This window comes from Tauraco erythrolophus, chromosome 8 (genome assembly GCF_009769465.1).
Source record: "Tauraco erythrolophus isolate bTauEry1 chromosome 8, bTauEry1.pri, whole genome shotgun sequence".
NCBI classification, from domain to species: domain Eukaryota; kingdom Metazoa; phylum Chordata; class Aves; order Musophagiformes; family Musophagidae; genus Tauraco; species Tauraco erythrolophus.
In genome coordinates this window covers 15,338,654-15,359,221 of record NC_141472.1, presented here as the reverse complement: position 1 = coordinate 15,359,221, position 20,568 = coordinate 15,338,654, and the positions used below count along the sequence as shown (strand labels likewise).

At 39.1% G+C, this 20,568-nt stretch overlaps 1 protein-coding gene across 4 annotated transcripts; it reads left to right on the top strand.

The window, feature by feature from the left end:
- Window positions 1-2,790: 2,790 nt before the first annotated feature.
- ZDBF2 (zinc finger DBF-type containing 2) lies at window positions 2,791-19,121 on the top strand. 4 transcript variants are annotated; one of them, XM_086615919.1, is made up of 7 exons: window positions 2,791-2,852; window positions 6,022-6,133; window positions 6,754-6,805; window positions 7,319-7,370; window positions 7,969-8,074; window positions 8,933-9,060; window positions 15,260-19,121. In XM_086615919.1, the coding sequence occupies exons 2-7, from the start codon at window positions 6,110-6,112 to the stop codon at window positions 18,102-18,104; spliced, it is 3,207 nt and encodes a 1,068-aa protein (XP_086472045.1). In that variant the 5' UTR covers window positions 2,791-2,852; window positions 6,022-6,109; the 3' UTR covers window positions 18,105-19,121. The 4 variants fall into 4 exon arrangements, with proteins under 4 accessions (XP_086472045.1, XP_086472046.1, XP_086472044.1 ...); XM_086615920.1 differs by lacking the exon at window positions 2,791-2,852 and having other exon boundaries at window positions 6,101-6,133; window positions 8,977-9,060; XM_086615918.1 differs by lacking the exons at window positions 2,791-2,852; window positions 6,022-6,133 and having other exon boundaries at window positions 6,657-6,805; window positions 7,981-8,074.
- The last annotated feature ends 1,447 nt before the right edge of the window (window positions 19,122-20,568 follow it).

Sequence of the window (20,568 nt, the reverse complement as noted above, 5' to 3'; positions counted from 1 at the left end):
CAAATCCCAGCCCTCAACTGCTGTCAGTCAGTCAACACTTAGCTCAGATCCTTTGAAGAATTTTACCAAAACAACAATTTAAGGAAAAATTAGGCTTTTAAAATTAGAATGTACAAACCATATGCAACAAACCAAAAAATCTAGTCAAGAGTTTCCTGCCAGCTGGTTTTACCAACCTTGTTTTTCTTTTGTCACATTCTCTCTTTACAATCTAAAGCCAACTGTTGGAATAAATTTAGACTCTTTTTAGGAAAATAGCTGTTGTTCACCTTTGTCAATTTTTCTTAATGTTTTTCATAGGTATAACCTTGACACATATTTGGCTAACAGAAGTGGAAAAACATGGCAAATAAAATCAAAAGTAGAAAGCAAAGCAGTGGAAGGTGTATGGCACAGTTTATAGAAACTGAACAAATCAGTATAGATACCAGCAAAGAGAAAAAATTCTGATGCTTAGACCAGGGGAGAGAGGAATCTTTAAAAGAGGAAAGAAAATTTGTCAGCCCTGCTTCAGTGTTCCTGCACATGTGTGAGAAGTAGGTTCCTAGGGGGCAGGAGGAGACTGAGGGGAAGGGACATCTCTCAGTATCTTACTTGAGCTTAAATCAAGGTCTAACTTCAAGTTCATAAGTACAGAAAGAGTTGAAAGCCAGGAAATACTTGGCAACACAAGCCTAAGTTCTGCTATCTTCGTGTAACAGTCCAAAAGATAGACTATTACATTCTATCCTTGCAAAAATATTCAGGAACATTCCAAGGACAAGTTATATGGCATTCTAAGACACATTCTGTAGCGTCCTCTTTGCTAAGAAATACTTCTGGTTTACACAAGCCATTCTGGAAAAGAAACACGAGTGCCTCAGCTATGTAACCGAGCTTACTTTGTTTCAACAAGTTATGAAGGGTTAGCCGAGCCACATTAACTCACTAAGCCTGCTATAAACCATCATAAAGGTAAACTATTTTAGCCTAAGATAACATGGTTCAAGATGTGTTTGCCACCAACAGAGTACACGTTTAAACAGCTGCAGCTCTGTGGACATGCAATAATTTGGGCACATGCCTGAGCATTCATGCATGTAAATCTTCTCTGCAGAAACACCACATCTGCAAAATTTTATGAGTGCTTCTTACAAATCTCCACTCCTACCCATAAGGTTCCATCTAAAACTAAATTTTCATCTGTCCAACGCTGAATTAAAAAATCCTTCCCATGTTGCCAAAGTGATTGATTCCGCCACATATACTTGTATTGAAATCTTATGATGGCCAAGATGTCTCAACTAAGCCATCATCTTATTCGGTTATCTCCAACAAAATAAATGTAGCTAAAATGAGTGTAGAATGATTAGGGGATTCTGCTAGCCTTAAAAGGCAGAAACATTATGCTATACTTAACTAAACAACTAAGTTGTATTCTCCTCCTTTTTTTTTTTTGTTAATGAGTTCCAGTTTTGCCAAGTTCTGTATTATACTAGGCAACAAAACACCACCAGGCAACTTTAGTTCCGTATTAAGTACTTATTTTTTGGCAATAAAACCATATTCATATCTATGCACACATCAAAAGAATTCAACATTAGCCCCCTCCTAAAGAGAAGCCTTCTGCTCCTGTTTTGCCATTTGAGATTTGTGTTCAACTCCTTGCTTAGCGTGGGTGGACTTTTCTAAGCTATGCTTTCATAATCACACAACAGCATTTTTTCACAGCAGCCTCGGTTGAAATTTTCCATATTATGGTGCATTCAGGATTTTCTTTCTTTCCCCCACTGCACAATCCAGCCCTGTTATCTGCACCTGTCTTCACACATAAGGGTGTTGCTTATCTTTAGGTCTGCCCGGATTACTTCAAAAAATCCTGCTGCTTCAGCATGAGAGAAAGATGCAATAGCTGGTTTCCCACGGGAGATGAGACAAACGTTCAAAAAAAAAAAAAAACAACCGAAAACAACAGATAATGTGAACTAAGGTCATATTCTTAAACTCATTTCTGAGAAAAATAAAAGCGTATCTAGCATTAACTTAATCAACAAGTCAAACTAAGACCTTTAACTTTCTGACTAAATCTACCTAAGCAATGTACGCTATGAAAAGCAAGCTATTTTCAGTGACAGAAAATGAAAAAAGTATAAACCCTAGAGTCTGTCTGCTCTCAAGCGTGCGAAATGCGTTTTGAAGGAGAAAGATAACTATCGCACTTGTTGAAATAAAGCTCCTCAAAGACGCCACCTCCCAAACCAGAAAAGGCTCGATCAGAGCTGACCAAAAAGACGCAACCCCCCGGTTGGTTGGGTCGGGTTTCCAGCGCCTCGGCTGAGGAAGCCAAGGCTTTTCCGGCTCCCTTCCAACTGCGCTAACACAGGTACGAGGGAAGAAAACCGCCCGGGATGAAAGAGCGGCCGGCTGCGCCGGGCAGCCTCTGGCTTTTCTCAGGCAGGCGCCGCCAGAGACAGCGGCCGCCCTTCCCAGGGCCGAAGGCGCCGGGAGCAGCGGCGGGAGTTCCCGCGAGGGCGGCGGGGCGGCTCTCCCGGCGGCACGGGCTCGCCTGCCGCAGCGCAGACATGGCTGCACCGGGTCAGGGGCTCGCAAGAGCCCGAGCGGGCGGAGATAAGAGTCCCTGAAGGAAACGCGATGCCCGCAGACGGCGAGCGAGCGGCGGCAGCACCGCTCCTCAGGCCTGGGCGGGAAACAGGCGATCCCTCCCTTCTTTCTTTCCTCCCTCCCTCCCTCCCTCCCACGGCTCAGCCCTCTGCCCCGCTCCGCCCCCACCGCGCCGACCCGGAGCAGGAAGCAGAGGATGGCGTCCCTTGACCCCCGCGTGGCACGGAAGAGCTCACGGGGAAGTGATGGAGGTGAGACGGCGCCGGGGCGGGAGCCGAGCGGCGGGAATGCGCGCCGCTGTGCCGCGCGGGGCAGAGGGGGCCGGCTGGGAGCGGAGGGATATGGGCTGACGGGGCGGGGCCTGCGCGCCGGTCGGCGCACCTGCTGCGCGGGGCGTCGGCAGCGGCCCCTCCGCGGCGGCGAGGCTCGTCGGCAGAGGCGCGGCGGGGCTCCCGCAGAACGGGGCGGGCCTCGGCCGCAGCCTGCGGCTCCGCCCCGGGCGGCAGCGGCTGCTGCGAGGTGAGACGGGGCGAGGGGGTAACCGTGGGCACGCCGCTCGGCGCGGTGGTGGCGCGGCAGGGACGGGACGCGCAGCCCGAGCTGGTGGTGCGTGGCGATGGGACAGAAGCGGTTCCTGAAATGAGTTACCGCCTCCTGGTTTGCGCTGGTGCTGCTGGAAGACAGATGACTGTGTTTAAGGGAGAGTTTTCCCCTCGTTTTCCATTGGCACCCAGCACAGACCTCAGGTGAAGCGGCAGGAGAGGTTTTCGTGCGGTGTTTGTGGAGGAGCAGTTTTGACTGGCCTTCTTACCTGTTGCAGTGCAAGAGTGACGCTGTCTGGAGCGTTTCTCTGATGCCTGTGACACTTCTATAAGCTATCACATTGCACCACTGATTTTTTTTTTTTCTGTGTGTACATTTCATGCCTTTTGGTTACCTCTTTATGGCTTTCTCATGTTAAATGGGATTGTCTGAGGCTTTTCATCCTCTGGCTGCTGTGCACAGAGTAATTCGATAAAACCAAAAAGAAGCGTTGCTGTTACAGACAGCTGAATTAGTTCGGTTAGAAATTTACCAAATCAAACGTTTCTGTATGTAGCCAGTTGTTTTCGTGTTTGTTGTAGTTAAATTTGTTCAGGCTAAAGCTTGCCCAGATATAATTTACTTTCTTAATCCAACAGTTTAAGATATTTACAGTTGGAAGTACCTTAACTAAGCTAGAATTTTGCAGGCTTTGCGTGGACGTCTGAGAAATCCTTTGAGGATTTATAGCTGTAGCTTCTGTTTCGATAAAGTAAGGATTGCAGCTAGGCTTTCCAGATCACAGAATGTTAGGGATTGGAAGGGACCTCAAAGGATCATCTAGTCCAATCCCCCTGCCTGAGCAGGACCACCTAGATCAGATCACACAAGAACGCGTCCAGGCGGGTTTTGAACATCTCCAGAGAAGGAGACTCCACCACCTCTCTGATCTTGGCAACATAAATAAGGCACCTACGTAGCAGATTTCCTTTACGTTACTAGCCTGTGATTTGGGTGTGACTTCAGGTGCTAAGCAAGCTGTATGTAGTTCGAGTTCAGATTTTTCCTTTGTACTGTCCGTTGGTGTTCTCATGGAACACTGAGATAAAGAGAAGAAGTTTTCCTCTCCTGTAGGCTTCGTACGGAAGTATCTTCGAAAGATTTCCCTCTGACGTTTTCCTGTCAGTTACGAAGCGACAGGCAGGCGTTGGCCTAGGGGTGCGACTTAGGGAATTGGACTTCCCGATGAGCGGACTCTCAGTAGCGCACCGCCGTTGAAATTACTCCTTGCAGGGAGGAAGTAAGGGGCCGTTGTCCTCCGGCGCGCCGCGGTTCCCGCCACCGCCCGGCCCCTCCGAGGGAAACTCGCTCGGTGTCTGTGGCGGCGAGCGCCTGCGGGCCGGGGGCGGCGGGCGAGGCCGTGCGGGCGGGGCGCCCCCTGCCGGCGGCGGCGCCGCGGTCCGCCAGCCCGCCCGCCCCCCGGGGCAGCCGCCTCGGGGGGTGCTGCGCGCTCAGGGCGCTCCGCGTTTGTAGCTGTATCTTGAGAAGATACAGAGGGAGTGAGAGTGAGACCTTAAAAAGTCAGTGAGTCGGCTTCGAGCACGTGGAACAAGTTACTTTCCATAAAGCGTCGTTCGTGAAAGATAGTCTTGTGAGTTTTCCCCTCGCTTTTGGATCCCAGCAGTGTATAGGACACTGGTCAGGGCGACAGATCCGTTGATCTATCAAGAAGGCTTCTCTCAGTTGCCTGATGAGAGGGTTTATAAGAACAGCTGGGTTGTTGTGGGTTTTTTGTTTGTTTGTTTGTTTTTCCTTGCTGTTTGTTTGTTTGTTTGTTTTTTGTTTTTAATATTATTACATGAATTGTTACTCTATGAGAAGGAGAACAAGTCTGGTGTTTTGGTTGGGGGGGTTTGTTGTTGTTTTTTGGTGTGTTTTTTTTTTTTTTTTGAGTTGAAATACTAAGGTATTCCTTCTGACCGTAACTGCTATAGCAGTCCTGCTGTTTTATAATGAGTGGTGCATAGTTGGGGAAAGAGCAAAACAAGCTTAAAGAAAGCAAAGAAGAAACCACACATCTGTCAAGCCTAATGGAATGTAGCTTCATATAGGAGCATCTTTTCTACATATGTGAGAACAGGAAAGGAAAAGGGAAGGAATGAATCTTGTAAAAACAGTTTATAAAGGATAAAAAGTAAAAGTGGTTGATTTGAAATTCGAAGTTTGTCATTCCACAATTACATGAATGTTAAGCCAAGAGCAGATCTAAGAATTGATAAGTCCTGAGTTTTGAGACAGGATGTGGTACTTTCACTGTGACACGGGTGACAGTGATTGTGCAAATTGTGGCCTTTCTGTTTTCCTATCTGTAATGCTAATGCTAATACTTCATTGAGTACATAATGATTAGTTTATAAAGTGCTTTGAACATCCAACTTACTGTGAAATTTCCAATTAATGTATTATTGCAATATCTAACTAATTGATATAACATAAGCAAAATAAAATGTTTTTCTGAGCAGGTTCATGAATGATGCTCAAAATAGATTCATTTCAATTTGGTTAGTATTGAGGAATTTGTTTTCTGTTTTTGTAGAAGTATACTTAATTTTACGAGTGCTAGCATCCAAAACGACAACAATATTTAATACATAGGGACTATGAGGAAGAAAGAAGGAACAAAATTATTCCAGAAGTAATGGTTAAAGTAGGAAAGACTGTCAGAACAACTTCAATAATAGAAAAGAAGGATGTACTGCAGACTTCAAAAAGAGATTTATTCGTTTTATCGACTGATGTGTTTGCAAAGTGGTACAGAAAAATCTACATGCCTTAGGGCATGGAAAACATGCATTATTAACTATGTTTTAAAAGTCTCTTTAACTTCATTGTTGCCAGATGGGATGAGAAAAGATAAGTGTCCTGCACTGCAAATGGCCTCCTGTTCGACATTTATTGTTTGCTAGTCTGGAGTCAGCTTTGGTGAATGAAGAAGGTTGATGACTCTAAGGTTTGTACTAGAAACCTGATTTTGTGCTTGCAGTCTGTAATGTAAAAGGACCATGTGAAACTCAGAAGCCCTTTGCGTTTGGGCACCCTAAAGGATGTAAAAGCATGTAACTCCATGTTGCCGCAGTCATATATTAATTAAAAATTGTGGGATTCAATATTAGTTTGCAGGTCTTTTGAGCTATAAGGATTACTTTTCCAGCCTGGATAATTATTTTATGTGGTCTAGGTCTTGTACAGTTTTTATTTTTCATCTTTATTGTAAAGGCAACTTAGGAAATAAAGTAATTAAATTAATTTGACAGGGTTATTGCTTAATAACCGAACAGATTCTAAGCTGTATTCATAAGTACAGTATTTGCCTTCATTAATTATACAAGAAATTAGCCCCTTCTATCAAACCTAATATGGATTGTTAAATATAATATTAGAGTAACCTAGTAAATCAGAAAATTATTTTTACAGTGCAGCTTCATTTAAGTCAAGTCTTGGTCTGTAGCTGAAACAATATAGTGCGTCTGGACAGCTTGGAGCTTGGACTGAAGGATGAGCTTGAGGATGGGCTTTACTGTAGGATGTTTTAATTTTTTTATTCTCAGTTATTTTGTATTTTACTTACAGATGTTTGACAGACTCAAACCATCTGACGAAGCTTCTGCTTCTTCAGCACAAGGTGAGAAGTTTAAAGTAGATGTTTTTGTTGCAGTTGTTTTTTAATGTAATAATTAACAGTAGAAGCATTAGCTTATTAATCGTTTCAATTGCATACTTTGATTTCCTGAATTTCATTACAGAACTTAGGTGGAAGAAATGACTTCTGAATCATCCACAGAGTTTCCATATAGATGTAATTTTCTTGTCCTGTAATAAGTGGTTTAAGACATGCTACGTTTTATTTCAGTGATCATGGATGTAGCAGTATAAATGTAGATTGCCTAGTCTTGATCCCAGACAAATCAATAGAAAATTCCAGCTCACCTCAACCATGAAAAAGTAAAGCTTATTTTGTTAATTTCTTAGAGGAACGTTGAGGACAAAAAGATATCTCTCTACGTGCTTTCTTGAACTTACTAAACCTTTAATCTTCCTTTGAAATAGTAGTTTTGACAAATGCAATGTAAGGGAAGTAACTAATTGCAGGTAAAACTCTATTCCATCTCCTTGATATTCTTTTCTTTTTCTATAGGAATCGAAAGGCATGGTATTGAAGGCTCTCTACGACAGGACAGCAATAGCAGGTAAGTTAGGTGATGATCCGACTGAGATCTAGCTTACTGCTACACAAAGTAAAACGAGAATAATCTGCTTTTCAACCTTATCTGTGTTATTTCGTGTAATGAGTGACAGTGATGCAACATAGATCAAGTGTATGATGGAGGTCCTTTTTATCTCATACCCACGTATTATTAAAAACTGTGGGGAAGACGCATTGTAGTGCCCAAAACTAATGTGTGGGTCTCAAGATTTCTTTGTCTTAGGTCTATTTTTTTTTTCATTTCAAAATACTAAAATCCAGAAGAATTAAAAGATGACTCTGCCTTTTTCTGGAGAGACAATTCTCTTCAGATTTCAGTCAACTGAAATTAGCATTTATGTTAACTGTGCCTTTAACCTGTTATCCTTTGTTCTGCATTTAAGAAAATTTTTTTTCGGTGAAATTTGCTTGGGAATACCTTAAAATATGTAGTCCTACTTGCTGTTACAATTCTGATAGAGAAATGTTTATCTTGCAAGTTTGTTCCAGCTCTATAGTAAGATAGATATTTAGAATTTCCATGTTAAGAACATGAAGTAAACAAGCCAACGTGTCTTGGTAATGTTACCTGATTCTTTCAGTTTACACACAAGAGGGCAAGAACATCCTCGTCCTGGAGTATCCACTGTGCAAAATAGACAAGGATACTGCAACTGTTGCCATGTACACTACAGTAATCTGGAACAGGTGAGAAGGCTTCTCCATAATTAAGCAACAGATAGTAAGGAGTATCAATAGGCTTTATGAGCTTATGAAATATTAGTCTCTACACTGAACAAACAATACTGAATGAAAAATAATCTGTTGTGAATTGCACAATGTGTGCACTGAGAAGAGGCCCTTCTTCTCTGTTACCTGTTAAAAAGACGCTGGTGACGTAGTATGGCTACTGCAGTCTGCTTTTCTGAAGTGGCACACTGCTGTGCATTGCATCCATTAGGTTTATTTCTCTGGCTTTAATCTTGTGATCTGTATATATTGTAAAGTATTAGGGTTAATATGTTAGATATCAAGGCTGAAGACATTTGACCAACTATTTTCTTTTCGGTTCTTTAACTCTGTCAGTCTCCTGTCTTTTACACTTTTAAAATTAGTAAGTAGGAGCCTATTTAATCTTCTAGGCTTATGAAAATTCTCCTTAATTTGAATGAATTATAGGATGTTTACTCATACAGAGTTCAAGAATATTTTAATAGTCATTTACATATATGTTTAGAGTATTTGTACTAGTTACAAAAGATTTGTGGGCTGCTGTCAGAGCTGCTAATTTAGGTTCCAACTCAGAAACATGTTTCAATACATTTTAGTGTTATTTGAGACTTGTGTAAGTGTGCTTAAAAATCTCATTGAATCAAGGCTTTACAGTAGAAAAGGCTGAAGATTTTTCTTTTTATTTAAATATCTTCATAGGAACAGTGTAATGTTTAACCAGGGCAACAGTGTAATATTTAATCTGGGAAGTAATTTTTAGCAACAGGCCAATGGGTTAACAGTAGTATTAAACTACTACTACTACTATTAAACATCTGTTTTATCTTTCACCAGCATGTTTTCAGCTCCCAGCACAGACATTTTACTACTTATTGTAGGAATCGTATGGGTACCAGTAGCTTGATGGAGCGTTTCCTGCAAGATGTTTTACAGCATCATCCCCACAGATACCATGACAACAGGTATAATACAGCTGGCTTGTGGGTTTTTTTGTGGTGGTTTTTTTTTTTTTTTTTGGTTGTTTTTTTTTTTTTTTTTTGTTGGTGGTGGTGGTGGTTTTTTTTTTATTTTATTTTCTTAAGTATGTGATGGTAGGATGCATGTATTATGAGTTCTTATTTTTGTTCCACTGCTGAGCAGTAAATTTTGCCCATTTGAGGTGAAACTTTCACATTGAAGACAGTTCAGAAAGGAGTATGTTTATATAAATATTGTCCAAATATATTGCTTTTGTGTTGTCTCTGCACTTTTAAACTTTGCTTCACTACTTAAGGATTTGATACAATGCTGTTGATACCAATTAAATGTGAAGACCTGAAAAAAGAAAGAATATTTGGGTCAGTGGGTGTAGTGGCTGACTGTACAGTCTGACGTGCATTTACAGATTCTTATAATTTGGGCTTTATGTATATTATTATAATTCTGGGCTTTATATATTTAGCAGTATATTTTATCTTATATTTTGAAAGAGTTCATAATTTTTGTTCGTTGTTTGTGGATAATGTCAGGTGAATATTTATATGTTTATTTTTTCATTATCCTTGCAGTTCGCACATTCAGTTAATACTTACATGAATTACATTAATTAGCCAATTCATTAATGCACAAGTTTTGAAAAGTATTTGCTCTATTTATCATTTATGTGTTTAAGAGTGGTAAGAGGGTCAGTGTTTAAGTTTTTCTTTGTAGATGAAGGGAAATCAATTAGATCTCATTCCTCATTTGGTATGTTCTGCAAGGCAGACAGAAATCCCAGTCCGAACCCAGTACAGCGTGTCTTGATATGCAACTCTGCTATAGATCTGACAAGCAGGTAGAAGGTATTTTGGCTGAAGGCAGTCGCATGGATATTATCAGGGATGTGACAGAACAAGCTAATAGGCATGTCTATGACAAATGAGCCCAGGACATGTACACGTCACTACAAATAAAGAAATTAGTCCTTCCATCTCAAATAAATAACTTTAATCCTTCTACATTAAGAGCATCCACATTTTTTTGCCACAGAGAAAGTAGAAGATTCACTTTAAAGAAACAGGAAAAAAAGGAAAAAAAAGCCCTCTCTCTTTATTCCTTTGGTGAATGAAACCTACTAACTAGAAAGAACAAGCTACCCATGTTCCTCTAAGTTGTTGGAAGAAGGAATGACGTGAAAAAAATAATGTACAAAATCTAGATGAAGTTGGGGGAAGAAGGAGGAGGAGTAATCCCAAATCTAGACAGAGTTTGGAGGAAGAAAAGCAAAGAAAGGAAAGTGTGAATAGATTTATGTTGTGATCCTGCTCTGAAAAATAACTGAAAAAAATTGTTACCTTCTTAACTGACATTTGAGGTAAGAATTGGATTCTCTTCTTTCTTCCATAAAAGCACTTGGATTGATGCATACCTTCACTCAGTCCTTAAATACCTGTTTTTACTGTTTAGCTGAATTCACACAAGGGATCTTAAGAGTGTCATTTAAAAGGGTTATAGAAATGTTTGTGACACTCGATTTTTTTTGCAGAACCAGTGTATGTAGTAGTGATGTGGAAAAAGGAAAAAGTTCATCAGAGCTTTGCCTTATGCTGAATTTCAAAGGATGTTGGTGTTCTGCCCCTCCCCCCAGTAAAAGCCCCACAAACCAACAAATCATTCCTTCTTGCAAACTTTTGATGTAGAAGTTTTTTACGTGAAGAAATAATACTGAACATTTAAGAGAGTAAATCTACAATCTGCTTTTGGGGGTAATTTGTAGTAAAACTGTCAGAAGTTCCTAATGGTGTAGAACTGTAGTTCTCTTCCTTCCATCCCAGAGACATTTGCTTGTAAGTAATTTTTAAAAATTGGATATAGGCTGTTAAGTGAGCTAGAAGCCTAGGAATTTGGTATAGTTTATCTATACCAAAATCCATTTAGTCCTGTATTTAGTCTTCCAGCGGTATCCGTATGTCAGGTGTGTCATGCAGAAGTGGAAGAATTCTGAAGTGAGAAAGTTAAAAATATTATCTCTACTGCCTTTGGCCTTGCCTTTAGGTCTAGTTCTGATCTGTAAGATCTTGAAGTTCTAACAAAGGTGCTTTATCTCAGCTTAGTTGGACAAGAATGCACACAGCAGTTCAGCTGACAGGCATTATTTGATCACCTGATGTGTTTGATTACATTGCATTCATGTAATAATAAAAATAATCCATTTAAAAAAATTTTTTTCATTATATGAGGTTTCTCTTTTTGCTTAGTCAGTCCTATAACCCTTATCTAACCCTTATACTTTGATGAATTCTGTCATGTTTTCTTGGGTAACCAGAATTTCACTGTGTTCTAAAAGATGATACACCTTTGAGGAAAATGTGGGTTTGGAGTACACAAAGGAATATTGCCGGTTATGTCATAAAATTTTATTAATTTTCTTTTAAAATAACATGTCTTGAGCAGGGAGGGTTTGTATACGGCTGTCGACGAAGTGATGTGTCTTGTTAGGGTCATGCAAAGTGTTTTCTAAGTTTTATCCCTTGTTTATCAAAATTTGACTGAACATCCCTATTGTGTTCATTTATTTAAATTATTCAGAGGATCCTTTTAGCATTTCCTTGTCATCTGAAGATTTTTATACTTCACTCTTCAAAAATTTTGAAATGGGCAAGTAAGTCATAAAACTTAGCCTGAACTAGAGGGTATTCTGCTTCCGATCTTTTGTTGTGATGATGAGTGATTGTTCAACCCTCCTATTTGGTATTAGCAACCAGTTCTTGTTTTTTTTTTTTTTATTGTTTTTTTTTTCCCTGCCTTAATGATTATTTAGCTTTTTAATAGACTTCCAGGGACCTTAATGAAAGCCTTTTGCATATCAGAGTAGTAAATCTTTTCTTTATCTACTCCTTTATCACTGCCTAACACATGGTCCAGGCATGAATGAGATGCAACTTTTCCTTTGAGAAGCCTTGATGGTTGCTAGATCTTACAGTCTTCTCGCTATTTTATTCTGTTTTAATTGTTATTTAAGCACTTAGTTGCTATGAAACTTTTTATATTGTCACCTATAACTTCGTTATGTTTTAAACGCCAGCAGTGTATTTACCACCTTCGAGTCTTTTGTAACTGTAATTACTTACAACAGGAAAGTTTTGTTGTGGCACTTTTTTCTTCAAACTTTAAGCCTGTGATTGTATTCTATATGCATTACCAGGAATAAAACTAAGGTCTGAGGCAGGTATCAATTAAAAGTCCTTTACAATAAGGAGGAAAACTATAATTTGGCATCTCAATTATGTCAGTTTTTGTTTTGTTGTTTCCTTTGACCAAGACAGCCATGTCTTCTGCAAGATTCTTGCTTCGGTATGCATGAGCCGTGACAGCTATCACTCTAGTTTCCTTACTTTCACTTAAATTGTGTATCATTATGGTATGTAAGGGTATATGCGTTCACATATACTTCACACACACACTCTCTCTCTCCCTCCACCCCCGCCCCCGCACTATTTTTACAGATGCAGTAACATGTGTGTCTTTTACACGCTTTTGAACACTGTAGAATTATAACAAATTAGAGGGCATAATGGCCTTTATCTTCTAACTTCTGAAAAGTAAATAAAGGTAAAATTTTGCAACATGAATTTTTCAGCATTTAGTGTTTGAACTCAGGGAAAACCTGGACTCAACTTTGCCTGTAGAGCTATAGGTAGTGAGTCTGTACCAACAAACATCTTTTCTTGGGGGGCGTGTTCATACGACTTGCACCATTAGCTCAAATCAAGTATTGACAGTCAATATTTGATATGCACATCACTTTAGTGAATGAAGAATAATATGCCAATAGCCAAGGTAAAATATAATTTACTTCATTATGAATAGCACGCAATGCTTTATCACTGTTATGTAGCCAGTGTGATTTTTTGTTATGAATTGCAATGATTGAAGGGGATTTTGATCTACAGGATGTCCATGTGACTGCACTTATGTTTCCTTGGAATGCTTTTTTTTGTTTGTTTGATGGATGGTGCTTCAGTCCCTGCACTGAGAAATACCTTGTAGGTCTGGGTTTTTCTGATAACTTTCATTTCCATGCTATTTTCCGTAAAAAAGTTGTTTTGTTTATGACCGTTAGTGGCTCTGTAGTTCTCCTCACATGACCTCAGTAAACAGGGTGTTCAGCACTCGTGATACTTAGCACTTTGTGAAGCAGCCTGGGAGCTGTTAGTAATTGTTTTTGAGAGGCCAGCGAGAATGTGTGATGTTTCAGAAGGACTGGGGAAAAAACAAATGTAGCAATTGTCAATTATCAGTAGCGGCAGAGAAGAGGATCTGCTTACAGACTTCTTTGCTTAAATTACAGTATTTCCCTGAGATCCGAATAACCAAACTGTTCCATAAGAATCTAGAAGACAATGTTAAGAGATGAGTAATGGTTACTGCTGATTTAGTCACGAAAAATCGCATCAGGCGACCCTAATTTCCTTCTTTGACAGGATTACAGACCTTGTGAATAGAGGAGAATCATCCATCTTGGTGCCATCTGTCATGCCGCATCCATCATGCTATCTCTCAAAAGCCCAGCTTTTGGCATATTCTTGTGTGGGGTTTATAAGCAAGCAGAGGAAAATGTGTTTGGAGATTAAACAGTGATGAAATGAATATGTAGCTGGCTGGAAAACTGTTTTGTTAATTGTTAGTGACTCAGAGAGAGCAAAATCTAATGGTGGATCACGAGCCCTGTCCCTGAGCCCTATCCTGAGGTTTGAAGTAGGTGCTTTCAAGTATGAGTTATTGCGGGGGGTGTTGGGGAGTTTTGTTGGTTTGTTTTGGTGGTGATCCTATGAAGTATGCTTTCCTGGACTAAATCTTTTTAACTCTGTAGAGTTCAAATGTCAGTTTTATATATTTTTTTTAAAAAAAAAACAAACATTGGCCAAACCTATCGTTTTTTTCAACTATGAAACAGTTCTTCCAAGATGAGAATTCTTCTTTTCTCTGTCATCTCTCAGTAAAAGGCTGAGGCATAGCTATATTCAGATAAGTTCTCTTATGGTTGCTTTTCAGTGTGAAGTGGCTAGTGAGAAATACTGCAAGTTTGCTTGGTATCAGCTTGCTTTATTAATAACTAATGTCTGAGTCCTTCAAGGAGTTCTGCACATGTTGACTCTTAAGCATTGCTAATTCTATTGGCTCCTGATTGATTTTTAACTTCCAATAAATGTGGAAACTGAAGGTTTATAACCAAGGAAATCACTGTACAATAAAATTTATTCACAATACTTCTGTTAGCAGATGAATGCACCATAAGAGGTACGTGTCTGTCTACTAGGTATTAACGTAAGAATCTATTTGAGTCTCGCAAGGTCTGGTTATAACTTTCAAATGAAACTTAATATTCTCTCTTCAGTTATATTTACTTTTTAAAAAATATTTTCATTGGATTTGTCCAGCTGTTACACATTGAAGCCTTGTGGGTTCCTGTGTTGCATGAGAGAAATAGTCCATATCAGTCTGTTTTGTTAGTTCTGCAAGACAAATGCTTGTATTTGAGGCAGTCCTAAGACAGAACTACCAGTTACAGGATATATAAAAATCTGCTGTTGTCACGGTGAGACTGAACAATCGTAACTTGGCTGCTTATAGAAGTGAGTCAGAAGCTGTGTTATGTCTGTGAGAAACAGTAAGCATGGAATTCCTTGGCAACATGTGCAGAGTTCCTATCAGGCAGCCACGTTTTGTAGGGAAAGGGGCATTTATGCTTAGTAGTATTTTTGTACTGTGCCATATTATAATGTTCCATTTCTCTACAAAAGCTCAATATTAATTAATGATAGTTTTACCAGTGAAATAACCTCTTTGTAAGCTCACATCTTCAAACAAAGGAAATATCTTTTTCTTGCTTTACTCTATTTCTAAAATGATTGTAATACATATTTAGCCATTCTTAAAGGGTGGTTGCATGAAGAGGGTAACCGACTAATGCCTAAATTGTTATCTTTAGCTTTGTGGAACGTTCTTCCCTCCCCCTCTGCCCTTTTTTAAAATGAAATATCTCTTCTAAAGTAGCAGAACTGGTAACTTGAGTTTGTTCATTAGGTGTGATGCACTCTAGGTAATTAGTCTTTTTTTAAAAAAAACAAACCACTAATGTTTGAAAAAACTGAAGCATATGTACAGTATTTATATAAGGTGGGTTTTTTCCCTCCTCTTTAGACCAACCTATGATGACATGCCACTCCCCGTCACTCCAGAGGCTGCTAGGATTGCTTGCCCGTCCTCAGAAGAGGTGGAGAAAAAGAGGAGCAGAGACAGAAAGGAGATTTCCAGCAAAGACCAGGAGTCCATTGGTGAAATACGCTCTCCTGCTTCATGCCTGTCTCATGAGGGCACAAAGAAAACTTCTGTAACGCAAACGTTTATTCAAAAACTAGAAAGAGGGCAGGAACATGTTACAAGAATATCCCAGCAGTCTATGGGCATCTGTAGCAAGGAGAAATGGAATACCCTGAAAAATACTCAAATTGCAAAGCATAGCCATGAAGGCCAGTTTACAGCTGCGAGCCCTATACCTCAACGTTTTTCTGTGAGTCCTTTAGTCCGTAGTTCTTCTGTTAATCCTAAACCAGGAAAAAATGTTAGAAATTTAGCAGCATCAAATGTGTTTCTGCAAAGTGGATGTGATAAAACAGGAATGGAGATATGCGATAGTGATGTGTTATTGAACCCATGCTGGAATCCTGCTCCAGCACTGGTTCACCCAAAAAGCCCTTCAGTTTCTCATCAGAATCCTATTTGCAGCCACAGCAATTCTTTATGTATTACCTCAGGTCAATCTCTCGCAAAACGAGATGGTTTACGAACTCAGGGTGAAACTTTGGTGTCTGATTACCATCTCAGGGATACTGTGGGTATCAGCAGCTCCCTAGATCTTGGGTCATCCCCACAACTAGCAAGATGCAAAAACGTGAAGAAAAACAGAGATGATGAAAGTTCAGTGGATGAAACTATTGAAGATGTTATTTTGAAATACTGCCATGGAACTACATGTGAAGAAATTTATTTCAAAGAAGAGAATAATCCCTGTTTAACTTTTTCATCACTTCTGGACCATACTCATTTAGAGGGTTCTGAAATGAGTTTTGACTGTGATGCACCTATTCAGGCAGGAATAGACTTACCCAAGGCAGCTATAAAAGATGTAGAATTCTTAAAAGAGGTCCAAATAAGTTTGCAAGATAAAGACTATGGAACACAGCTCTCTTCTGTTTTAAAAAGTGAGTCAGTACAGAAAATAGAAGCAGTCAAACAGGATGTTGTAGCTCATACTGAAGAACCAGTTCTTCCAGCTCTGCCTCATGTGCCTCCTTCTTTTGTGGGAAAGACTTGGTCTCAAATAATGTATGAAGATGATATAAAAATTGAAAAACTTGTGCGTGATTTCAGGGAAGGTCGTTTTCGCTGCTACTTTGACAGTGAATCCTCAGCCAACTGTACAGGGAAGAGAATGAAGAAAAAAAAGCGAAAGGATGGTAAAAAGAACGATACCGTTGAAGGTAGTAGAACAGAAAGTGCATCAGTTAAAGCATTGCCAGAATTTATTGATGCTTTAAGTGGTGGCTCTGATTTTGATAACCCCTCTTTAGCCTCAGATACACTATGCAACCCACAAATTCTTAAAATGCCTAGGAAAAGGACATGGCGCTTGGCTTCAAGATGCCAGGTGGTTAAAGTCAGCCATGGCACCCAAACAAGTCTATTGAACTACCCTGTAGCAAAAAGAAAAATGTCTAAAAGGGAATCTGATCCAGCTGATCAGAAAGCAAGCATCATGTGGCCGGACAATGAAAAAACTCCAAACATGAAAACTAGACTATGTGCTCTTAAACTTCCTGAGTCCTATAGCAAGATTATGAGTCCTGTGCAGCCTCAGACAGTGGTGTATGTACTTTCATGCCCAGAGATAAAACAGTGTAAAGGTAAACCTATAGATACTCCCAAAATGATGAAAAATCGTAACTCCACAGATAGCAAGGACTCTGTAAAGTATAAATACAAACAGTGCTCTTTTAAGTATTATGACCCACTAACAAATCGAATTCTAAAAACGCCTCCAAAGAGTACGGTTGGAGAAAAGGCTAAAAAGCCCTCCCATGTTCGACAGCTTTTCAGGAGTCTCAGTTTTGATGCAAACACGAGGAAACTTGCTGATACACGGAGAGAAAGCACGCCGTCAAAGTCCCTCAACTGGTCAGACTTCTGTAGTTCATCTTCAGCATCTTTCCTGTCAGATCGAGGTAAAGGGAATGATGCAGCCTCAGGTCAAAAGACAGATGGATCTTCCGTTTCCACAGAAAGAACAGATTGTCTGGTGTCTGGTCACTCTGAGAACTCTTTTAAACACCTGATCATTTCACCTTTGAACTCCCACCAATCTGTGGTAGAAGGCGATTGTAAATCAGCTCCATTTAACAGTAGAGGAACCAAAACTTCTCTGACCTCCATGAGGAGTGAGAGGTTAGAGAGGGAGAATCCAAAGGCAATATGGAAGAGAAAAGAAGGCACTAGTAAAGAACCATTTTTGTCCAGAAAGGCTGCAGGACCCATGTCTGTCAAACGTACTGTTGGGAGGAGAGGAAACAGAGTGACTGCAGGCAAACAAACTTCTAGAACTAAAAAACAGCAAAAAGAGGGGAAAAGAAGGAAACTTAGTCCTCATGCCCAGAAATCTTCTGCTTTCTCCATCCGTAGGTGCCAGACAAGGAAAACTACAGTGGGAAAGCACCCTAAGAAAGAAAAGCCTGATACTAAAAAATTAAAAGTGAGAAGGAAACCAAAAAGGACCTTTCTGAACTCAGCAGTTGTCACAGGGATTCCTGAAAAGAGGCAGAAAGTCACATCAGAATCTTTTCCCAAGAAGCCAGAGAGAGCTTCTTCCAAAGTCAGGAAATGGGAAGTAAGTGGAGATCGGGGTCACCCTAGCACTGTGAACCAGCCCTCTAGGAGAACTTCTGCTGTACCATTACTTCGAAACTGTCTTGTTCTACCAGGTGAGAGCTAGCTACCAAAAGAACTTTTTTTTTTTTTTTTTAGTAGCCAGCACCTGGGACAAGATTGAAAAGGAAAGGGAACAAAAGGAGGTCGTAGATAAAGCAGTTGAAGTGCTTGAGCTGCAGAAAGCGCAGGGCCAGCCAATGTGAAACAAGTACAACTGCTGTAAACTCAGCCCTTGTTCCTGGAATATGGGGACACAATGTATTGCACTGTTCTACTGTGTAAAGCTGCAGAAGTTGTGCATCTGAGTTAAAAAGCACTTAAGAGTCCTCTTCAGTAGACTTCACCTGTACATCAGAGAAATGAGCTTGAATAGTATCATATTGTTTTTATGGTATTATCAGTGCGTAATAATGCACTATAATAAGGTAAATTAGAAGCTATATTAGTTAATTGTGCCTGTTATAATTTTTCCACATAATTCTAAAGTGCAAAAAATGACTCGGTTGTGATGCTAGAAATTAAACAAAGATACATTAATCTGGGCTGAAATCTGTGTATGTGTTTTCTGTTTGTGTATATGCACACCTCCTGCAACACGTAATATATACTTGCCTATGGAGTGGCATTGAAAATACAGTATGATACAATTCAGATCAGTTCAGTGCTTTCTTGAAATGAAATATAATTGTACATGTTTTTATATTGACTTTATTTCCTGAAACCACGTCCAAAGCAGTTATTTTGGACAGAAAGTCACTGTGGGCTCTCATCAAGCAATAACGGACCATGCTGGTAAGGAAACATGTCTCTCTAGGGCACTGTTAAAATGGTGGTGGCTAAAGTGAAATCTCAAATTCCAAAGGAAATGTAGGCTTAGGTTTGGGTTGTTGGTTTTGTCTGTGGGGTTTTTTTTTTTCCATTTTTTTTTTTAAATATCTTATTGAGCAAATTTATAGGTGAATTTCATGTTCCTTAGTGGGGGAATGGAAGAGCTATAACACAAGCAAATAGCAGTGAGTTGTTCTAGAATTTCAACCTTAAATTTGAGTTTCAGTGCTCTTTTTTGTTTTAATTTAGTATACTGTTGGTCACATTTTTATGTACTATAGTTGAAACTTTCTTTTTAAACTTCCAGTAAAATATTTAAATAAACCTAAGGCAGCATCCATCTAAATGTGTTAGAGTTCAAATGTCTGTTTAAACAGATACTTAAATATCTGTTTAAAAATATTTAGTTGAATTAAAATTATATTTCGTAGTGATTCATGTTTGGCCATGGATGCTCTAACAACTGTGATTTTATGGCAAAAATGACTGTAGTGTTTTTGTTTATTTTTTTTCTGTTGTTTTGGAAATTTTTTCAATAGTTATTAAGATGACAGCATATTTCATGTGTGTAGGAGACATAAACCCCAGCCTTGCAGATGTTTCTGTGCTTTAAAATCCAAGATTAACGTTAATTTGTATTAAGCATATAGTTAAACATCATCACAATCAGGGCTCTGGTTTGTAAATTGCGATTTGGTGTATTATTTAATCTGTCTTACTTTAAAGATCTTTGTAAATTCTCTAGTTGTACAATACATCTTTTGCAACACAAGAAAAACGGAAAAGACCAGACCCTGCTTCCTCTGCCATGGAACATATCTGTGTATTTTTCCCTGAAAAACCAGAAAAATTCTCGATTCATTTTCTGATGTGTCAAGAGTCACTGATTTGGACTGAGATGAAGGTGGCCTTTGAGATCTTTTGTTTTAATGTACAGTATCTGAAGGAAACATAAAGGCTGTCATCATAAACCACTTGTTAAAAAATTCCAAAAATATTTTTTTTTAACAAGATGTGCATGTAGTTAAGCCAGCTAGAAACCAAGTTTCTTTACAAGTCAAATATGGCCTGACAGATTTTTTTTTTTAATTTATTTTATTTTTGAAATAAAAGTTGATTTCTATGGATGAATTTTCCTATGATTGTCAGTAGACACAGAATCTTATGACTATATTGCAAGTCACTGGAAAATGAAGGGTTATAATATGTGTTCTTATAGCCCTCAAGTAATTGTGCCTGTATAATTTAATATTTTGTCTAATATAAAACTGATTTTTTTAAAGCAAAGTTTTAAAGGAGTGGTTTTTATAGAAAGGCTAATTTTTAGATAAAGCAAAAGAAGATTTTTAAATAAAGTTTGTTTTAAAGCAAAGCTTTAAAATAACTATAGATAATTCCCATTCTAACATATTTTTATGATACAAGAATGTTTTCCTATCTTAACTTCTTCCATCTTATTTTTCACAATATTGTACACATGAAGAGCATGTTTTATGTGTCAGTAAGGTTTAAGGCACATTGTACTTTAAGATCACTAGTGCAGATTTGTTTACAGCCAAAAATACTGTTCTCTACACTTATTCATTACAAGCTTGTGTTTCTCCAGCACACAACTTTTCCTTGAAACCTCGAGTAATAAAAATATCTTGAGGACTGTAGAAGGACTAATATTTTTAGCCTGTAATGTCTTTTTTTTTGTA